The sequence below is a fragment of the Herpailurus yagouaroundi genome, unplaced genomic scaffold (assembly GCF_014898765.1).
Source record: "Herpailurus yagouaroundi ecotype Mexico unplaced genomic scaffold, PumYag 187, whole genome shotgun sequence".
NCBI lineage: Eukaryota > Metazoa > Chordata > Mammalia > Carnivora > Felidae > Herpailurus > Herpailurus yagouaroundi.
In genome coordinates this window covers 24,304,100-24,323,682 of record NW_024412418.1, presented here as the reverse complement: position 1 = coordinate 24,323,682, position 19,583 = coordinate 24,304,100, and the positions used below count along the sequence as shown (strand labels likewise).

Here is a 19,583-nt window from a genome sequence, read left to right as displayed (position 1 = left end):
GTGTGTGTTCCTTCAGCCACGTTCACATCTGGCTGCTCTGGTTCATGTGCAGATTTAATCAGGTACACCATGTTAAATTGTTCATAGATAGCATATCATTCAAATTTCATAACAACCCTGCAGGTCATTTTCATCCTGTATTTTCCAGACGAAGTAATTGAGCTGAGAGAGTATATTACTTCCGTTTTTTTAAGTTTATTTACTTATTTTGACAGAGAGAGAGAGAGAGGGCACAAGTTGGGGGGGAGGCAGAGAGGGAGAGAGGGGATCAAAAGCAGGCTCTCATCAGCACAGAGCCTGACATGGGGCTTGAACCCATGAAATGTGAGACCATGACCCAAGCTGAAGTCGGATGCTTAACTGACTGAGCCACCCAAATGCCCTGAGAATGTATCACTTTCTGAAGTGCTTGCAGATGGGAAGTATCAGAATTCAGAATTGAATCCAGGTCTGTCACCTTCAGACCTCGAGCTATTAACTCTGATACAATGTCCCTATCAAATTAGACCTGTATCTTCATCTCTACATGTGCTTCACACATTCTCAGTGAGCTAGCTTCAGAAAATGAAGACATAACTGACAGACAATTTTTACACACTTGCGCTGACTGAAAAGTTGATTGGAGTTAACAGGGTTGAGACAGCCAAAAAGGATTCATTGGATTTGGGTCATGTGAATGCAAATGTGGTAGTGAGCCCACCATGCAGATATGGGCCAGACCACATCTATGGTATTGCGTCTGATTCAAGACACCAGTGCTGTTGGAGAGCATCAGCAAACTCAGAACACATCGTACATTGGAGAGCAGAGAGCCTAGGGGCAGGGCTCAGAAGCCATAAAACTTGAAAAACCTGGGGAATAAAAAAGCTATTTGGGCTTAGAAAAACTTAGCACAGTAGCTGTCTTTGTATGCATCTCCAAGACTGTCATATACTGTGTGATTATGGAGCACAGAATTAGCACCTAAAAGCAAGGCGACAAAGGTAGACTGTGCCTCAGCATAAAGAAGCAGCTTGTGACAGCTGGAGCCGTCTGGAACCAGTATGGGTTTCTCCACAGGAAGATGCATGCAGTGTACATAATTGAAAGGGATCAAGATGGTTTTCCAGAACCTTTTCAGGCATGTCAGAGGGGACAGTCACAGCAAGAGCAGAGGGTAAAACTGAATTTTGGAATATCTGTAATCAAATTATTTGTGTGGCCTCCCAGCCCTGACATGTATGAGCTGTGAGATATTGCACAAATTATCGAAAATCCTTAGACCTGTCCCCTCATCTATAAAATGGGAATAATACTAGAACCTCTGTGATGGGGTTGTTGTAAGGATTATATGAATTAATCCATACAGAGTGCTTACGAGAGTGTCTGGAATCATAAGGGCTCGATAAACGTTAGCTCTATTTTCAAGTACTCCTCACACCCGGCCTTTTAGTGTCCCTGCCTGGTTTTATGTGTTCTTGGTTTCTCCAACTAGAAGGTCACTGTTGTCATAGGGCTGAGCATATAGAATATACCAGGTACCAGGTACCTAAAGGTCCAAAACAAAAACGTATTTCTCTCCTTTCAAGTAACATAAACTTGTGTAGAAGCATGTTTCATACATCCTTGGGGAGACTTTTCGAGTTTGGTGGGATTATCACCTAGGGAAAAGGTTTTATGGATTTCTCCATCTTCTAAAATTCTGAAGAGTACTCAGACACAGTCAACTTTCAGGGGTTGCTACCAGTCTCTAGTCCTTATTAGAAAACAAGCAAAAGGGAAAAAAGGCAAAGGTTTGTTTAGGACACAGAACATATTAGTTTTCTGAAAATCTACTGGGTGCCAGCCTTGGGCTATATGCTGGGGTTGGGGGAGGGGAGAGAAGGGGGCAGTAGTGGTGAGGAAATAAACATATAGGACATGCTCTCTGTCCCTTGCAAGGAATTTGCAATCTAGTGAAAGAGAGAGAGAAGTCCTGCCAGACGGACCCTTGCTTACTTTTCCATTTAATCTGTTACCCTCCCCTTTGCTTGGGTTCTAGGCCCAGTAACTCTGAGCTCCCCCAACAAGATTAGAGATTCCCCCTCTTCCTACTGTCCCTCCCACTGGGATTCTTTTCTCCCTGCCCTTTGCATAACTGCCTTCTTTCACCCCCTGGACTCTGACTTAAGTAACATCTCTTCTGTGAGACCTTCCTTAACTGCCAGGTCTAAAAATGCTCCCCATCCTGCTCCCAATAACTGTTTACCAGAAGACATTCACCCCGTTTGTTACCTCCATAGCACTTGCGACAATGTTTACTTTTAGGTGTTTGTTTGCTTCCTTGCTTAGCCACTTTTTCCTTCCCAAGGGCAGCAATCAAATCTATTTTTATTCGCTAAATGTGATCTCTTTTGCATAGCTAGGCTTTCAACAAATATGTGTTGAATAAGTGCAAGCTTATTTCAGCATAATGTGGTAAGCACTGTGACTGAGGTGTGTTTTAATGCCAAGGGACCACAGAAGACAGACTTCGAGCCCATTCTTACAGACCCCAAAGGAGGGCATCGCAGAGTGCCCCGCCACAGACCCTCAGTGCTCTTATGCATGCCTGCCACCTTCTAGTGCACAACTGCCACCCTGACACTCTGCTAGAGGCCTTTCTCTGCCTGAGGAACGTGCTTGGCTAACACACAGAGAAGGCCAGAAAGACCCAGGAGTGAATGCCTAGAGAAGCAGCCAATGAGGCGTGGCCATGGGTGGCCTGCACACCCAGCTTCCTTGCCCCTGGGTGGGACGACTGTGCAGTATCATCTACAGTATTGCCATGAGGGCCAGCAGTTCCCTTAACCATTCATTGAAATGGTTTTCTGGGGCACCTGGGTGGTTCCTCAGTTGAGCGTTTGACTTGGGCTCGGGTCATGATCTTGTGGTTTGTGAGCCCAAGCCCCACGTCAGGTTCTGCACTGGTGATGTGGAGCCTGCTTGGGATATTCTCTCTTCCTCTTTGCTTCTTGCCTGCATGTTCTCTCTCTCTCTCTCTGTCTCCATCTCTCTCAAAATAAATAAATACACTTAAAAAAATTTTTAGTGGTTTCCAGAGGCTTCCTTCTCTATCTTGCTTCCCCCACTATTAGTTCTTCCACAGGATACCTCCTTAATACATTGCTTGCATTCAAATCCTCATCTCAGGTCAGCTTCTGGAAGATCTCAGTCTGAGAGGACAAGTGATCAGATTCTTGAGACCTGTCGAGTTCACCCGACAAGAAGTAAAATAATGTCTAAAGGCGCAGGATCCCCTTAGCACAGAAAAGAGACTCGAAGTCCTAGTTCCACCGAGGTACTTTTCCTCTACTGGGGTCAGATTTTGGTTTTGGCTGGGCCCCTGCCAAGTATTTACAGGAAAAGATAGTAAGAGTTTGACTGATCTTCAGCCTATTAGACGAGCTAGTTCAGAGCCAAAAGCACAGGTCAGTGCAGGTGGACAGAAGGTTCTAAACTCCAAATAACACATTGCAACCCAGCATGCTGTACTCATGAGTCTTTAACTAAAGAGCTTCTTTGTGTCTTTTCCTTTTTTTGAAATACAACTCAGGATCCAGGAATGCGATGCCTCCCTGTGAAAAGGAAACCTTGTACAGATGGTTCCTTGAAAGCCAGCATGGAGCTTGGTTCATAAATTTTATGATGTGTGAAGCACATGTTCAAGGAAGTATTTATTAGTAAGGCCATAAGTTAAATTAGAAAGGGTGGTTCATGCCTTAAATATTCCGTCATTTTCCATACCGTTTATGTATCCAGATCCAAGTGTGAAATTTAAATTTGCTTTTAATGTATTCACCTGACAAATGATTTACTCTAGTCAAACGTATTTTCTCCGGAGTCCCCTGTAGTTATGTTTTGTAGTTGGGAGAGACTGGGGAAACACTTTTAAACTGGGTTTTCAATGTTAAAGTTTCTGTGCAGATATCATGAAACGATTTTAGGTGGATTTATTGAAATGTGGTTCTCCCTGCAAAGTAGAGTATTTTATATCGTGGATGCTATGATGAATTTAGAAACTGGTTGGTCACCGTGTTATCTCTGAAAAATCACACTTAGCAGACTGAGTGTATGAGTGGCTCACAGTAGAACACAGGTTCTATAATGAGCTGTAGCCCTTGGTTGCTGATTTTTGTAAAGCACTTTCTATGGCGTGCCAGGATGAGAGCTATAGTTGGAAAATTGTGAACTTTGCAGAACTTAAAAGGCATTGTAACCACCTTCTGATAGTCAACTCTTATAAATCTGAAATTGTGGAGGATATGCTATGCGTAGTCAGCCTTGCTTCCTACTGGAGTCCCAGTGGGAATATGGTTAATTTTATACATGTAAAGAGTAACAACATATTTACTGAAAGAACCTAAGTCATCCCGTGCTTTTAAAACAAAGAATAGTGTGTGTTTGTATGCGCAGCTGTGCATGTGTGTGGGTGATTCTGTAGTGGGAAAATGACTCCTGTAGAAACAAAATCTCATTAAAACATACTATAAATGTATAGAGATGTACATAGTGTGTGCCCTAAGGAGATCCTCCTTGAAACCACAAAGTAGTCAAAATGCGAACTCAAAGTTTTTAAAACATTTACATCTTGCGAAAATGTCTTTTTCAATCTCTATGTATTATATTTCCCTGATACACCATCGCTGACATTCTCTGGAAAGTGATAATGGCCTTAAGTAAAAGCAAACCAGCGTGGACCCCTGAAATGCACTGGCATACATTAAAGAAAGAAGCTAGCTGGTTTTTAATTCTTGGTTCATTTCACAAAAGATGGACAGCAATGTTGTAGTGTTGTGCCACAAAACCTACTCATCATGTTTTTTGCTGCATTTAAAATCAGGACTAGGAGCCAAAGTTTATCTTTAACTTTTTTTTTTTTTTTAATTCCAGCATAATTAGCACTCAGTGTTACATTCAGGGTTTACCTTTAAACACCAGTGCTTAAACAAGTTCAGACAACGTGGTCCTAATTGTAACATGCTTTCCTTTCTTTTTTATCTGGTAGATTTCCTTTATAAGGGACAGAATAAGCAATAGACATTCACACATCTGTTCTCTCATATGCGACAACAGCATTTTAAGGCATCACTTGTTTATTTTATGTGTAGTTGTTAAAATTACAGACTCTGGAATTTGTTGCCTGGATCTGACTAACCAGCTCTGCAAATCATTAGCTCTGCATGACTTGGATCTTTGCTCCCTCTTCTATAGTTTGGGAATGCTGAAAGCATCTATTGCATATTTATATTGTGGACATTAAAAGAAATAATATATGGGAAGCACCCAGCACTGTGCCCGCCATCTTGAAAGTACTCAGCAAATGTAGTAGTAGCACTGGTCTGCTATGTGCCAGGCACTGAACGAGGCTACTTGCATTATCTCACTGCGTGGTCAACAAATGACCTGCAAGGTAGATGTAACCATGGGCGTTTTGTAACTCAAGAGGCGGCAGCTCAGAAAAGACACTAAGAAACTAGCTGGCAAGATGCAACCCAATGATGTAAACCCAGGCCCCTCTGCCTCTGTGTTCTTCCCCCTGTTCATGTCCTCTCTCACACGGTACCAGCTGCATGTGGCTGTTTAGCTGGTGGCTAACTAGCTGGTGGAAGTTCAGGAAGTGACCTCCTGAACCTGCTGGGACCTTTTCACTTGTAAAGTACCATGTGACTCCTAAGAAATCCCTGTGTCTGCAGAAACAGCCATGTTGACATCAAAGGGGGAATGATTTCCAGTCTACAACTACTGCACGGGAACATTGACCCATTCCTCATTCTTCAAGTGGGGGCTTTGGGGTTGTTTTCTGTAACGTGCCATAGGTCCCCCCCAGTTAGAAGATTGAGGCATTGCTCAGGATGATAATTGAGATAGTAAGATCTCATTCTGTCACTTGTTAGGAAGGTTTGCCTTCCTAAGGCAAACACTTTCTTCCAAAAATGAAGAATCAAATGGATTAACTAGAGTTGGGTATTTCCTGAATGCAGTTGCTAATATCTGAGTTATTTCCCTTGGCAAAATGACATCTTTGCGTTCCGCCTCCTTTAGGAGAGCCTGGTTGGCAAGCAAATTATTTTCTTCCCTTTGTTTTCCTTTCTGTTTCTTAAGTAAACATTTTTTATGAGCATTTGATCATGAGGGATTTGACTTTATCTGGTGTGGCATTATCATCAAAGGGTCTACATAAAATGCATCTTTTATGCATCCTATGACCACACCTTTCACTTTTTTGTCCCTATGGACTGTTTTTGTTGACTCCAAAGAATGATTTGGCCTCAGAGAAAGCTTCTTATCAAGTGAAGTAAGAGGAAGAAGTTGTACCTACCAAGGCAAACACTCCTCCCACCTCCAGAAATACGCATATGCTGTTCTAAGTCCATCATTCAGATTTTATCATTTATTTGGAGTTGAGCAATGCTACTTGGTGATTAAAACACACAATATTTCAGCATTATTTCCAAGCAGAGTCCAGGCAGAGAAGCCCTAAGGACATACAGATCAAGAGCTATCCACAAGTTAAACATTCCCTCAACACATGAGGTATAGTGAATACCTGTCATGGGTCAGGCAATGGTAGGCAGGAGGTATATAGTAGATTGGCATGTCTCCAGGGAAGAAAATCTGGTAACCTGGGTATTCCTAATATGACTGAAATTCTGTAAATTCCATGATAAATCAGCTTCAATGAACTAGCCCCTTCTCGGAGATTCTCATTTTATATAAACACGATGTAACCCCACCTGGTTTCTTTCTTTTCTTGTTCACAGAATGTCAGTACTGGGGCTCAGAGCTCCAGCTACCTACACTGGATTTTGAAGATGTTTTAAAAAATGATGAACATGCATACAAGTGGCTCTCCAGCCTCAAGAAAGTAGGCATAGTACGACTCACAGGAGCATCTGACAAACGAGGAGAAGTTTTAAAACTTGGGAAAAGGATTGGTTTCCTTTACCTTACATTTTATGGGTGAGTCACCAAATAGTCTGTATTCTGCCATTATATGTAAAGTTTGATATATTTCCCAGAAGGGGGACACTTTTGACTGGAGATACAAAATTTCCATAATGCCATGAACAGGAAGTCAGATGAGAAGGCGAATCTAAAAGTGGGATTTCCCTGAGAATAACTGAAATCTTAAGGGATCCTAAAAGCCCAAAGACATCAGACATCAAAGACAGGCTAGTGATGGATGGTGTGTTAGTTTGCTAGGGCTACCCTAACAGAATACCATAGACTGGGTCGCTTAAACAACAGAAATTTATTTATTTCCTCCCAGTTCTGAAAGCCAGAAGTCTAAGATCAAGGTGCTGGCAGGTTTGGTTTCCGGTGAGAGCTCTCTTTGTGACTTGGAGATGGCCTTTCCTCTCTGTACCTGCATTGTTGGTGTCTCTTCCTCTTCTTATAAGGACACCAGTCCTAAAGAAGAGCCCCAGCCTTCAACTTCATTTAACTTTATTCACCTCCTTAAAGGCTCTTTCTCCAAATACACTCATATTGGTGGTTAGGGCTTCACCATGGGATTTGGGGGAGGGCACAATTCAGTTCACAGCAGGTGGGATGGAAGACTGTGTTTCTCCAAGATTTTTATAAATACTGAAAGTTCATTAAAGTTTTACCACCCAAGACTCAGTGCAAAATAAAGTAGGGCCCTGGGGAATTTAAAGCCGCCCACCAGATGTGTTAAAAAAAAAAAAAAGATAAAAGTAACCTGCAGAAAATTAGGTCTATGCACTTCAGCAAGTAACAGGAAATGTAACTGACTTTAACTTTGAAACAAGAAGCTGTTTGCATAAGAATTACCTGGGAGGTAACATTAATTATGGATAAGAAACACTCACAACAGGAAACACTTAGGTACAAGTGGGGATATTACTGTATTTCTAATCTGTAGGGTGAACCCTTCCTGTGATGTATACAATTGCTCTTGGGCTCTGCTTGAGCAGAGCACAACGGGAGCGAAAAGAACGTTCAGAATCCAAAGGTTGCAAAACTGGTAGCACACAGGCTGTATTCAGATATGTTTTATTTGGCCCACAGGATGTTGAAAGAAAATAGAATTCGTTGTCAACACTTAAAAAGTGGGAGATTTTACATTAAATATGGATCTGACTTTTCTTGAAAAATCAAATCTGGCAACAACTGAGGCTAAATCCCTACATGGCAACCATCTGCTTGAAGGGAGCATGTTCTCACTCTCCAGTTGCACAAATTCCGCCCCCCAACCCCACCCCCACCTCAGACCTACAAGGGCCCTGCCTGCCCTTGAGTTTGCCATCCCTAATCTAGAGTAAGATCCTCTTGCAAGACTCTACAGACATAGATAAACAGAGGATTCAAAAATATCCCACCACTTGCTCCCACTGATTTGATCAAGTTGATTCACAGCAGGGGAACCTGGGTTGCTCAGCTGGTCAAACATCTGACTCTTGATTTCGGCTTAGGTCATGAACTCACAGGTTCACGAGTTTGAGCCCCACGTTGGGCTCTGTGCTGACAGTGTGGAGCCTGCTTGGGATTGATTCTCTCCCTCCCTCTCTATCTGTCCCTTCCCTGCTCTCTCGCTCTCTCTCTCTCTCTGTCTCTCTCTCTCTCTGTCTCTCTCTCTCTCTCTCTCTCTCTCTCTCTCTCTCAAAATAAATAAATAAACTTAAAAAAAAAAAGGTGAATCATGGCAGAAGACTCTATCATGTTTAAGCTTAGAAGACCCAGACTCCACCCCCACCCCAAGAATTTACTTCCACCATTAGCAAAATTACATCAAGATTGTTCTCTCCCCTACATCTACAAGAATTTAAGCTGTTCTAGAGATTATATCAGTAACAAAAGACAAAGGACAGAGGTGGAAAAGCCTTGAAATTATTAAGAGCCTCAACCCAATATTTGTTCTTTTTTTAATGTTGATAATTTTCTGACACAGATATTATCCACCTGTACACCGATAAGGAAACTGAAGCTCAGAGAATTCAACTATAACCCAAGTTTTCACAGGTAGTAAAAAAAAAAACAAAACAAAACCAAAAAAAACCAGAGTTATAACTGGGGTCTGTTTTATCCACAGGCTTCCTAATCCACCTCACTATTGATGATATAAAGCTAGAACATGCAAAGGATGCTTTTAGGCACCAGGCATAAACAGAACACTTCAAACTAGATCTCTTCTATGTTCTTTTACTCAATTTTTATTTACTGACAAGACACTTTTTGTATCTATGCAACCCATTTCATAATTGCACAACTGCAGCCAAATCCGGGGCGGGGGGTGGTCTTTGTTATAGTTTTCTAATACTCACCCCCATCCCTCACATTTAGGGTCAGATTCTTTGTCCTGATTCATAACTTACATTTCGTTTTGTTTTGTTGTTACAAATCCTAAAAAGTCTTGATAATTTGGCCCCTGATCTAACATTGTGAAATTTATTGAAATAAATATTCAAAGTTGGTTGTCAAAAACAGATCAGACCTTCTGCTACTGTTACACTTTGTTTGTCCAAGACCTTTGCATCTAACCAGACAAGGTTAGCCCTATTCCACCTCATCCTCTGTGCAGAGGTCACATCTGTCTCCTGAAGCTCTCAAGCTATACCACATGCTAAGAAATGCCTTTCTGCCCACCTCACTGCTACATCTACAACTGATTACCAAGATCTCTATTGTTGGTGGTGGTGGTGGTGGTAATTTTTGATTCTTTACCGCAAGAACTTACAGAAGAGGACAGTTTTGCTATTGTTGCTTTGTTTGTATTTGTTTGCTTGTTTGCTTTTTATTAAGAGGATGAGAAAAGTAAGTGTTTTCCTCAAGTTATTTTCCTTTTCTGCTCCTTCCCACAATCATGTGGAAAGCGATATTAAAGTTTCTGTAACATGGGATTTAAAAGAAGGGATATTTAGAGCAATAATTCTCCACTGAGGTTGCACATTGGAATAACCAATTTAAAAAATGCTGACATTTGGGTCCAGTCTCCAGAGATTTTTCAAAACAGGATTTGGATGTGATCTGAGTACCAGGACTTTTTAAAACTTTACAGGCGATTCTCATGTGTAGCAAAGGTGAAAACCTTTGGTTGAGAGCAGGGGTACTTTAAGAGAAGGCAGGTCTCTGTTGGTATAGAGCTTGGGTGCTTTCTATCCTCCCAACTCTCACAATTATGTACATGAAGTGGCATTTTTCATGTTCTTCTTTGTACTGTGGTAGTGCCTGGACATGACTTCTCTTTATAACAATCAGTAGTTGCCTTAACCATGGTCTCTCTTTTTCATAGCTTTGTTTCTCCACTGGCAAAGTGCCTTACTCTTGTTTGAAAAAGTAACTGGCAGGTGAGTGAGTGAATGGAATGAATAAATGAAGGCAATAAATAATGGAGAGAGGGGACTGCCAGAAATAGGAGAAGGATAGAGAAAGGAAAGCAGGAAGAGGAAGGTTAAAGGGCAACTTTGCATTCCGTGTAGATTTCTCAAAGATCCTGGTTTCTACTCTTGCTTAGATGCCAAAAATAATAATAGGGTGGTGCTACTTTACATGCCCTGCTTGGGAAACAAATATCCACCTAGCACTTTGCCATTCAAATAGGATTCCATCCAAATAGTTTAGAGAACTGGAATTGCATGGGTCTAAAGTAAGAATTATAAAATCTATTTTTCGTTCTTAGCTCTTCTCTCAATTGTTAAAGCGTTAGTGGGGTATATAAAAAAACAGTAGATTCCAGCATTTTGCACAGTTTCAGCATATGGGAGGTAAGGAATAAATGCTTAATGATTGATGAACACCTGGATGTTTTAAAAAATACATAAAGCAGCAGATAAATGCAATAATTATTCAGCACTTCATAATCCTAAAATTATGTTCAAATACTAAATCAAAATGGTAATAGCTTTGAGGACAAAAGTATATGTCATTTCCACATCTATATTTTCTCAGATGCTTGTCATTATTTTGTTAGGTCAAATCCAAATCCTGTTTTTAAACCTTTAATTTGGATCAATATAGTTTTATAGAGTGGGGCCAAAAGCCTCATCTCATGTACCTGAACTTTCTCCCCAAATCAATAAAAATACCTTCCTGAATATTTTTTTCTAAATTTTTATTTAATCATGTAAAAAATTATGTATAATTAATATACAGTGTTATATTCATTTCAGGTGTACAATATAAGCAATTCTATATATTACTCAATGCTCATCACAATTAGTGTACTCTTAATCCCCCTTATCTATTTCGCGCTTCCCCACTCACCTCCCCTCTAGCAACCACCAGTTTTCCCTGAAAGGGCAAAATCATACTCCAAAAATATTCCTTTTCCAATTGGTAGAAAAACGAAATAAATTGGCTAGGTCAGGGTTTTATTATTCACATCATATTTACATGTAATGGTGTGTGTGTGTGTGTGTTTGTGTGTGGGTGTGACACACACAAAGAAGGAAGGGATTCAGTGTCCATTTTTTAAAAATATTTACGACCAGTTTTGGGCATTAAGTAGGTACTCTGCTTGTAACTAGCAGCCAGGATAATCTTTGTAAATAAGGCTTGCATAGCTCATGACCATTGTCGCTGTCATTTTGAGCTCCTTGAAGGCTGAAATGGTGGCCTAATCACGGTTATATCTTCAGTACTAGCTCAGTGCCTGACATACAGTGATCACCCAGGAAATTTTAATAAGAGGGAATGTATGCTAAGATATTGAGCAATTAATTTGGCCAAGATGACAAAAGTTCTTTCTTAGCATTGTCGGTATTTAGTTAGAAAATTAACCTTGTGAGCAATTCTGAGTGACCCTTCTTCATCAGGAAGTTAAGCAGAAGAGAATACAAATTTCAACCTTAGCTAACAAGACTGCCTTCTTTCCAGAATACAGTCCAGAAGTTTCAGCTTTTCTTCTTTCTAAGAATGCTTTATTTGCTGGCATAAGCAAGTTGCATTAACACATGTAGCAGGGAGTAGACAAATAAGAATAATGAGGTGAAAATGAAAAATACGTTTTTCTGAAACACCAACATAAGGAATAACATAGGCAGAGACAATGAAGAAAAGGGATAAAAGAAATTTAAGGATCTTGGTGGTAGTCAAATTTTATCTTGTGGAGACCAGCATGGAAGCTGCATAATTATTGAATAAAACTTATACAGTCACATGTTGTAGTGGAAGTATTTAAATAAATACTTTGGAACACTTCATTCCAAAAATTAAGGGGAGAACTGAGGTCTCAACACCCCACAGCATCTGTATTACATTACTGCCCAGAGAGCTGCCCATAGGACCAGTAGAGAATCAGAATTGAATCATGGCTCCACCACTGGCTATTTGTAGGGGAGAAGGTGATCTAAGCTTTTCATGTAATTTCCTGGAGCTCTATGATTCTCCTCTCCTGAGGACTTGCTTCTCTCTTTCTACAGGACTATTTTAATACCTGGCATGCCCTTTAAAACCTTTAGATGAAAGTTTGCTGGAAAAATGTAAGAGGCTACAACTGCTGCCCAGTTCTTGCATACAGGCTTCATCAGATGAATAACATAATGTCAAGCCTAAAATGTTTCTAGTGGGCTGTTTGTCAAATACACCAGCCAGGCCAGTTAAGAATTAACAATATTGAAATGGCCTCTGGGGAGTACAAGAATATATCCTTTCCAGCATTCACTGGATTTCTGCTAGCATTTCTGTAAGCCAGCCCAGCAGCATTTCACACATTCGGTTGTATTAGAGATTGAGGGTGTATGAGTGAAAAATATGATTATTCCTTGGCAGCTGGCCCCTTAGAAATCGCTCCTACCATTAGCACTCCCTCCAAACCTGACTTTGAAATAGCTACTTACTTGATACACATGTTACCAGAAAATATTTGTGAAGTGTGGGGACTAAACAGGGAAAGAAAACAAAACAAAATGAAACAAGTTTACCCATTTTGGTGAAGTTTCTAGCCAAGAAATTGCTGGAGAAAACCACATAGCCCTTCTTGAATAAAAATGGCTTCTGAGTTATGAAAAATCAACCTAAAAAGTAATTTAGACTTGGGAAGAAAACAAAGGAAACCTGTCTTAGTTCTGAAACTAGTTGTAGTAACTCCATCCTACTTGGTAAAAAAATTCACACTGGGATTTCTTCGTGAGTTGTTTAGATTTAGTACTGACCATCATCGTGTTTAAGTAGAAGGGAGAAAACCTTTAAAATATGTATTCTTGTGAGCATTAGGGTTTCCCAAGCAAAGTAACAGTCTCTGTTCTCTGGGCCATTGTGAACCCCAGCTTACGTTATCAGCCAAGAGACAGTCCCTGGGGTTCCCTTTGTAATATTCAATTTCGCAGTAATTAAAGTTGCTGCCAACAAAACCACTTGAGTATGAGGTCATCTCATGAATGAAAGGAAAAATAATTTCTGTGTCTCATGCTCCCCTCGAAATCACTTGAGGAAATTTTGAGACCCTAACAAGCCACTTGCTTCTCCACAAGCCCTGACCCCAACACCCCCCCCACCCACCCCGCTACATCCCTTACCTCCTTGGTTATCCCCTGAGTATCCAGGACAGGCAGCTAGTAATGGGACGGGGGAAAATAATTGTCTATGAAGCACCTTTTACATGCTAAGTATTGAACTCAATGCTTTAGAGTCATTATCTTGAATCTTTGCAATTCCAGTAAGAACCATTACCCCCATTTTAGAGATAAGGAAACTGAGGCAGAAGAATCAGGCTTCAAACCCAGGTTTACCTGATTCAACACTCTGGAGTCTTTCCTTTGCACTGTACTCCTATGGCAGTTTACCCAGCATCCCCCCATAATTCCTAAGGCCGTAATAATGATTAACTAATTACTAACTATCAAATGTGGCTTCTACTCATTTACAGCTCAGATGCAAGGGAATAATTTAACGGGGGTATATAGAAATTTGTCAAAGTAAGTCATGATGACAGCACCGGAATATTTATTCCCATCCCCTCTGTTAAATTCAAATCATAGCCAACTGTTTATGCAAAGGGAAAGTGACAGTTAACAAGGAATCAGAGAACTTGTGGCAAGAAAAGATAAAGTTTATATTTTAATCTTTCACATCAAAAATTTAAACTAGCATCTACATCTTGTTCTGATGAAATAAATTAAGCACAATTTGACCTAACACCCCCCACCCCCCAGAAAACCACTAAATGTGCTTAAGGTGGAATTCTCATAAACTTTTTTTTTTTTTTTTTTTTGCAATGCATTGCATTCTTAGTTTTTCATGATGAAAGCCTTCAGAACCTTGGAGGAAATTGCTATAACATTTTTCTCTATGTTTATAGAGGTACTTGTTACCTTTCTATCACTATCTGTCTTTATTTTTTTAAAAAAAATTTTTTTTTCAACGTTTATTTATTTTTGGGACAGAGAGAGACAGAGCATGAACGGGGGAGGGGCAGAGAGAGAGGGAGACACAGAATCAGAAACAGGCTCCAGGCTCCGAGCCATCAGCCCAGAGCCTGACGCGGGGCTCGAACTCATGGACCGTGAGATCGCGACCTGGCTGAAGTCGGACGCCTAACCGACTGCGCCACCCAGGCGCCCCTGTCTTTATTTTTATTATTGGGAGTATTAACCTTTCAAAATAAATTAAAAATAAATTTCATTTCTCATGGTGAAATATAATACAGACATAGAAAGATCACACAAAACAAATGTATAGCTTAATAAAATTTTGTAAGCCAAACACTCTTGAAACACCATGCAGGTCAAGAAATAGAACATTACCAGTCACTCCAGAACCCATCCACATACCTCAAAGGATCACAAACCCCTTTTTCTCCCCAAATTCTTTCCTGAAAAATCTTTCCTGAAAGAAAAATTCTTTCCCCAAAAGCTCTCCTGAATTCTATGGTATTCACTATCTTGTTTTCCTGATAGAGTATTATCACCAAAATGTGCAGTAGTTAACAATAGTTTCCCAGTTTTTTAGATTTTCTATGTCTTTTTTTAAATTCTCTATTAGTTCTATTAGTGAATAAAGTTTACTACTTGGCACCAGGGCCATGTGAACATATCTCTGTTCATTTGGGTCGTCTGAATCTCATTCTCTTGTAAATTCCTCAGGAAGGACCCACGAGAACAATATTCTCTAAATTCTTGCATGTTGACAGCAACTTAAGGTCTTTATACTTGAAAATCAGTTTGGCTAAATATGAAGTTCTTGGCTCACAGAATCTTTAATATGTCACTACGCTTTTATTGGTAATCCCATTTTCTTTTCCTTATGAATAATTTGATATTTTTACGTGGATGCCCAAAAGATTTTTCCCTGTAAAGACCAGTGATTTTACAGACTCTTTTAGTGTTGGTTGTTCTGGGACAACTCTTCCAGGCAATGTCTGGTTTGGTCTCTCAAAAAAAAAAAAAAAAAAATTTTTATTTCAAGATTTTTTAAAATCATAGCTCTTAATATTTGTTCTCTACTTTGCGTTTCTTCTTTTGAGGACTCTTATTATGTATATATTAAACCTTCTGTGCCTGTTCCTTTTAATGTATTACTTTCTCTCAAATCTTTATCTCTTGTCTTTTTTGGTATTTATGTTTTTCTCCTTTTTATATTCTAATTATCCAAAGGTGTTATCTGTTGTGCTTATTCAATAGGGCATTTCTTCTAGCTTAGTTTTCATTTTTAATGATTTTTTTTTCAACGTTTATTTTATTTTTGGGACAGAGAGAGACAGAGCATGAACAGGGGAGGGGCAGAGAGAGAGGGAGACACAGAATTGGAAACAGGCTCCAGGCTCTGAGCCATCAGCCCAGAGCCTGACGCGGGGCTCGAACTCACGGACCGCGAGATCGTGACCTGGCTGAAGTCAGTTGCTTAACCGACTGCGCCACCCAGGCGCCCCCATTTTTAATGATTTTTAAGACTTTTCCTTTCTGAATATATCATCCCATACTTGAGTTTCTATATCTGATTAGGTTACTTTTTCATACATTGTTATCATTTCATCAATGTGTTCTGGACTCAACAGAAGTAGCTGTAAATAGAAAATAGAAATTAGAAATGGAAAAACTAGAATATTTTTTATCTTTGGAGGGCATGTCCTTCTGGTATGTATTATCTGTAGGTATGTTATTTTGCTACTCATTCTTTTCCTTTATCTAAAAAATTTCTTAATGTTTATTTTTGAGAGAGAGAGAGAGACAGAGAGAGAGCGCAAGCAGAGGAGGGGCGGAGAGAGAGGGAGACACAGAATCCAAAGCAGGCTCCAGGCTATGAGCTGTCAGCACAGAGCCGGATGTGGGGCTTGAACTCACGAGCAGGGAGATCATGACCTGAACCGAAGTCGGACACTTAACCGACTGAACCACCCAGGCACCCTTATGCATTCTTTTTCGTAAAATAACTTTATGACATTAAACCTTAATCATTTGATGTTGCTAATTTTTATGTGAATTTTCCTTAATTATTAAAAGGAGATATGATTCAGAAACTTTTTGTTATGGTTTTAAGCTGTGTTTCCAAACTATGGCTAATAACATTCTAAGATTCCCTGGTTTCTCTCCTTTACTTTTATCTGGAACTTCATTTTCCTTTGTCTTTACTGTCCCTGTACTGTTTAATTTGGAGTCTTTTTCTCAGAAGAAAGCTTTATGATTGGTGGCCAAATTATTCATAATTTAAATATACCTAAAACATATGACTTAGGTCAAGATTAAAGTTAATAGCCAGACAACCAGGAAAGTAACACAATTTACTGTTTTACAGTCCATGCCTTCATTCAACAAATATTTTTGGCAGTGGGTTAAATGCTATGAGATAAAGGGTATGTTTCAACTTAGTTCCCTAATGTAATGAGACTTTTTGTAAGACTTTACAGGACAACAAGGGAAGCAGAAATTTGAAGCAAAGCCAACAGCCACAGAGCAAACTCCATTCCAGCCCATATTGGACTTCTCTCACTTCCTCTGATAGGCCATGTTCTCTCCCTCCACTGGGCCTTTTCACATACTATTTCTCCCCCTCCACAATGATCTTTGCCCTTCTGGGTAAATCCTACTCAATCTTCAGGTCTCCACTTAATCTTCCCTTCTTTATTCTCATAAGACCTTGTACTTTAGCTTTGAAAGATAAATCACAATAATTTCCTTCCCCACAGACTGCACATTCCATGAGGTGCAGCAAGTACCATGTCTGTCCTTTTCACTCCCTCAATTCCTGGCCATTGTGTGTATCTAACAAGTGATCGTGGAAAAAGAAATATCTGAAGCTCTGCAGAGTGACTGCATCTGGGAAGTCATCTGTGCATGTGTCACAACTACAATTAGAAATATTACACAGTATATAATCTTTATTTGGATGACTATAAATTAGAAATTTAATTTTCTATGTTAAAACTTCAAAAAAAAATTAACATGGGGCACCTGGGTGGCTCACTTGGTTAAGACACTGACTTTGGCTCAAGTCATGATCTCATGGTTTGTGGTGGGTTCAAGCCCCACATCAGGCTCTGTGCTGACAGCTCAGAGCATGGAGCCTGCTTTGGATTCTGTGTCTCCCCCTCTCTCTGCCCCTCCCCTGCTCATGCTCTGTCTCTGTCTCTGTCTCTCTCTCTCAAAAATAAACATTTAAAAAATGTAAAAAAATTAACATATATGAGCATTATGTTTTAGATCCAACAGGACAAGTAATAATAATCAAAAGAAGGCATTCTTCTTTTGCCTGAGGAGACCAGCTTGCAGTGGGTTGAGACTAGAGATTGTAGCTGTTGGTGATAATAAGTCCAGGTCGCACTGGTAGAGCATCTTTTCATATAAGTAGAACTTTAAAAAAGAAAAAGATTACTAATAAATCCAGCATGATATTCCAAGAGTGTGCCATGAACCAAAAGATTATAAAATCTGTCACCAATGCTGTAAAGAACAAATCTAGCAAAAACAATATGTAAGCATTCTATACACACAAAAAGATTCAAATTTGTCATAAAACATGATGAAATATCATGAATATCTATGACTGGCCATCTAACTTGGATGGATCTAGTGAATTAGTATTCAAACTAAGCCCACAAAATAGTCTCGAAAAGTCACAATTTTAATGTTCAGAAGCTTTTGACAAAATCCTTAAATGGAAAATATAAAAGAAATTTCTTTTATCTGGAACTAAATTCCAGTATAGTTAACATGCAGTGCTATATGAGTTTCAGGTGTACAATATAGTGATTCAACAGTTCTATACATCACTCTGTGCTCATCCTGATAACTGTGTTCTTAATCCCTTCACCTCTTTCAACCTCCCCCACTGGTAACCCCCAGTTTGTTCTCTGTAGTTAAGAGTCTGTGTTTGGTTTGTCCAATTCTGAGAATGACACAAGTAGCTCAGTGGAAATACGTAGATTTGTTTAAAATAGCGTCTCTGGCAAAAGCAGGATTGTGTGCACAGTTTCAATGACCTGTCCTTGCACAACACCAGGCAAGTCTATATCAATGGATTAAGATGCTATGCTGAGCCTACCTCTAGTTTTAGAGAAACCTGGTGCTTCATCTCTGCCTCAGTCATGATGGTTCCTGATAATCTGCTCGAGTTGTTTTACTTGGAAGAACACTGGAATCTATTTCTAATGAAAGATGCATGTAAATACACCCTCATCTCACTAAGGTCCCACAAGTGAGCTTTTAAAACAGTTTCTCCACAGGCCAATGGGTCACATTTGCATTTATTTCTGCTGTGTTTTCCTTTGGATTTGAGAAGGATACGTGAAAACTTAGGATCATAAACAATCAGCAGCAGCCTTCTTGGCCTGATTCATTTCTATACAGAGGTAGAAAGGTAGACCAAATGACATTTCTAGGATTTTTCCAGACTTATGCTATAACTATTATGAGAATGTTTTATGATTGGAATTGGCAAGCTTCTTTCCTGGGATTTATCATTACGTGCGCATATAGACTTTTAGGCTACACATCCCATACCGTGCCTAAGACACTTTAAGACTGAAAAATGTTTATCATCCTCTGCCAGTTAGCACAGAAGGCTGGAGAACTGCTTTGATGATGCCAAGTCACAGGCCCCATCCCTGTTCTACAGCCAGTTAATGTCAAACAAAGAAAAGATCTGTTCCCTGGCTAATGCGTTCACCTTGAATCTCAGCCAGCTCTTGGCTGCATGAATTTCAGTTAGTTTACCCCTGATCATAGGAGAAAACAGAAAAGGGAATGTAGGTGAATCAATGCAAAACCATCAACACTCTTGAAAAGAAAATCTAAATATAGTCATTTCCTACTCACAATGTCAAAAGCATCATCTTCTTAGAAGATATTATATATTCTACAATTTGATAAAACTCTTTTTTTAGCATCCTTAAGTCCTTTACTACATGTTGATTATTCTTGGAATGCTGATGGTGACAAGAGCCAGAATCTATATTAGGTATGGGTCATAGAGTGACATGAATTCATAGAGAACATGTATTTCCTGGCTGTAGTCACTACAGTATAATGGATTGTCTGACTCATATTTGAAATGAATTGAAGCAGGCTATATATACTCCTCTTCTTTCACTGGGTCTCTTTCCAGCTTATGGCCACATATAGATGGTACTTTAAACTTTGCTGAAAGATTTACCAGCCTTTCCATTTTAAATTTTAATGGAAAAATTAAAA

At 39.7% G+C, this 19,583-nt stretch overlaps 1 protein-coding gene and 1 long non-coding RNA gene across 4 annotated transcripts in view; one reads left to right on the top strand and one right to left on the bottom strand.

The window, feature by feature from the left end:
* Nucleotides 1–19,583, top strand: part of BBOX1 (gamma-butyrobetaine hydroxylase 1) — a 57,828-nt gene that overhangs the window by 20,681 nt on the left and 17,564 nt on the right. For all 3 annotated transcript variants that reach the window (XM_040495583.1, XM_040495585.1, XM_040495584.1), the window contains exon 4: nucleotides 6,762–6,960. In XM_040495583.1, the coding sequence (XP_040351517.1) occupies nucleotides 6,762–6,960 (199 nt within the window). The remainder of the gene's footprint in view (nucleotides 1–6,761; nucleotides 6,961–19,583) is intronic.
* LOC121043632 (uncharacterized) overlaps nucleotides 1–19,583 on the bottom strand; it is a 40,207-nt gene that overhangs the window by 18,055 nt on the left and 2,569 nt on the right. The gene's annotated exons all lie outside the window — the stretch shown is intronic.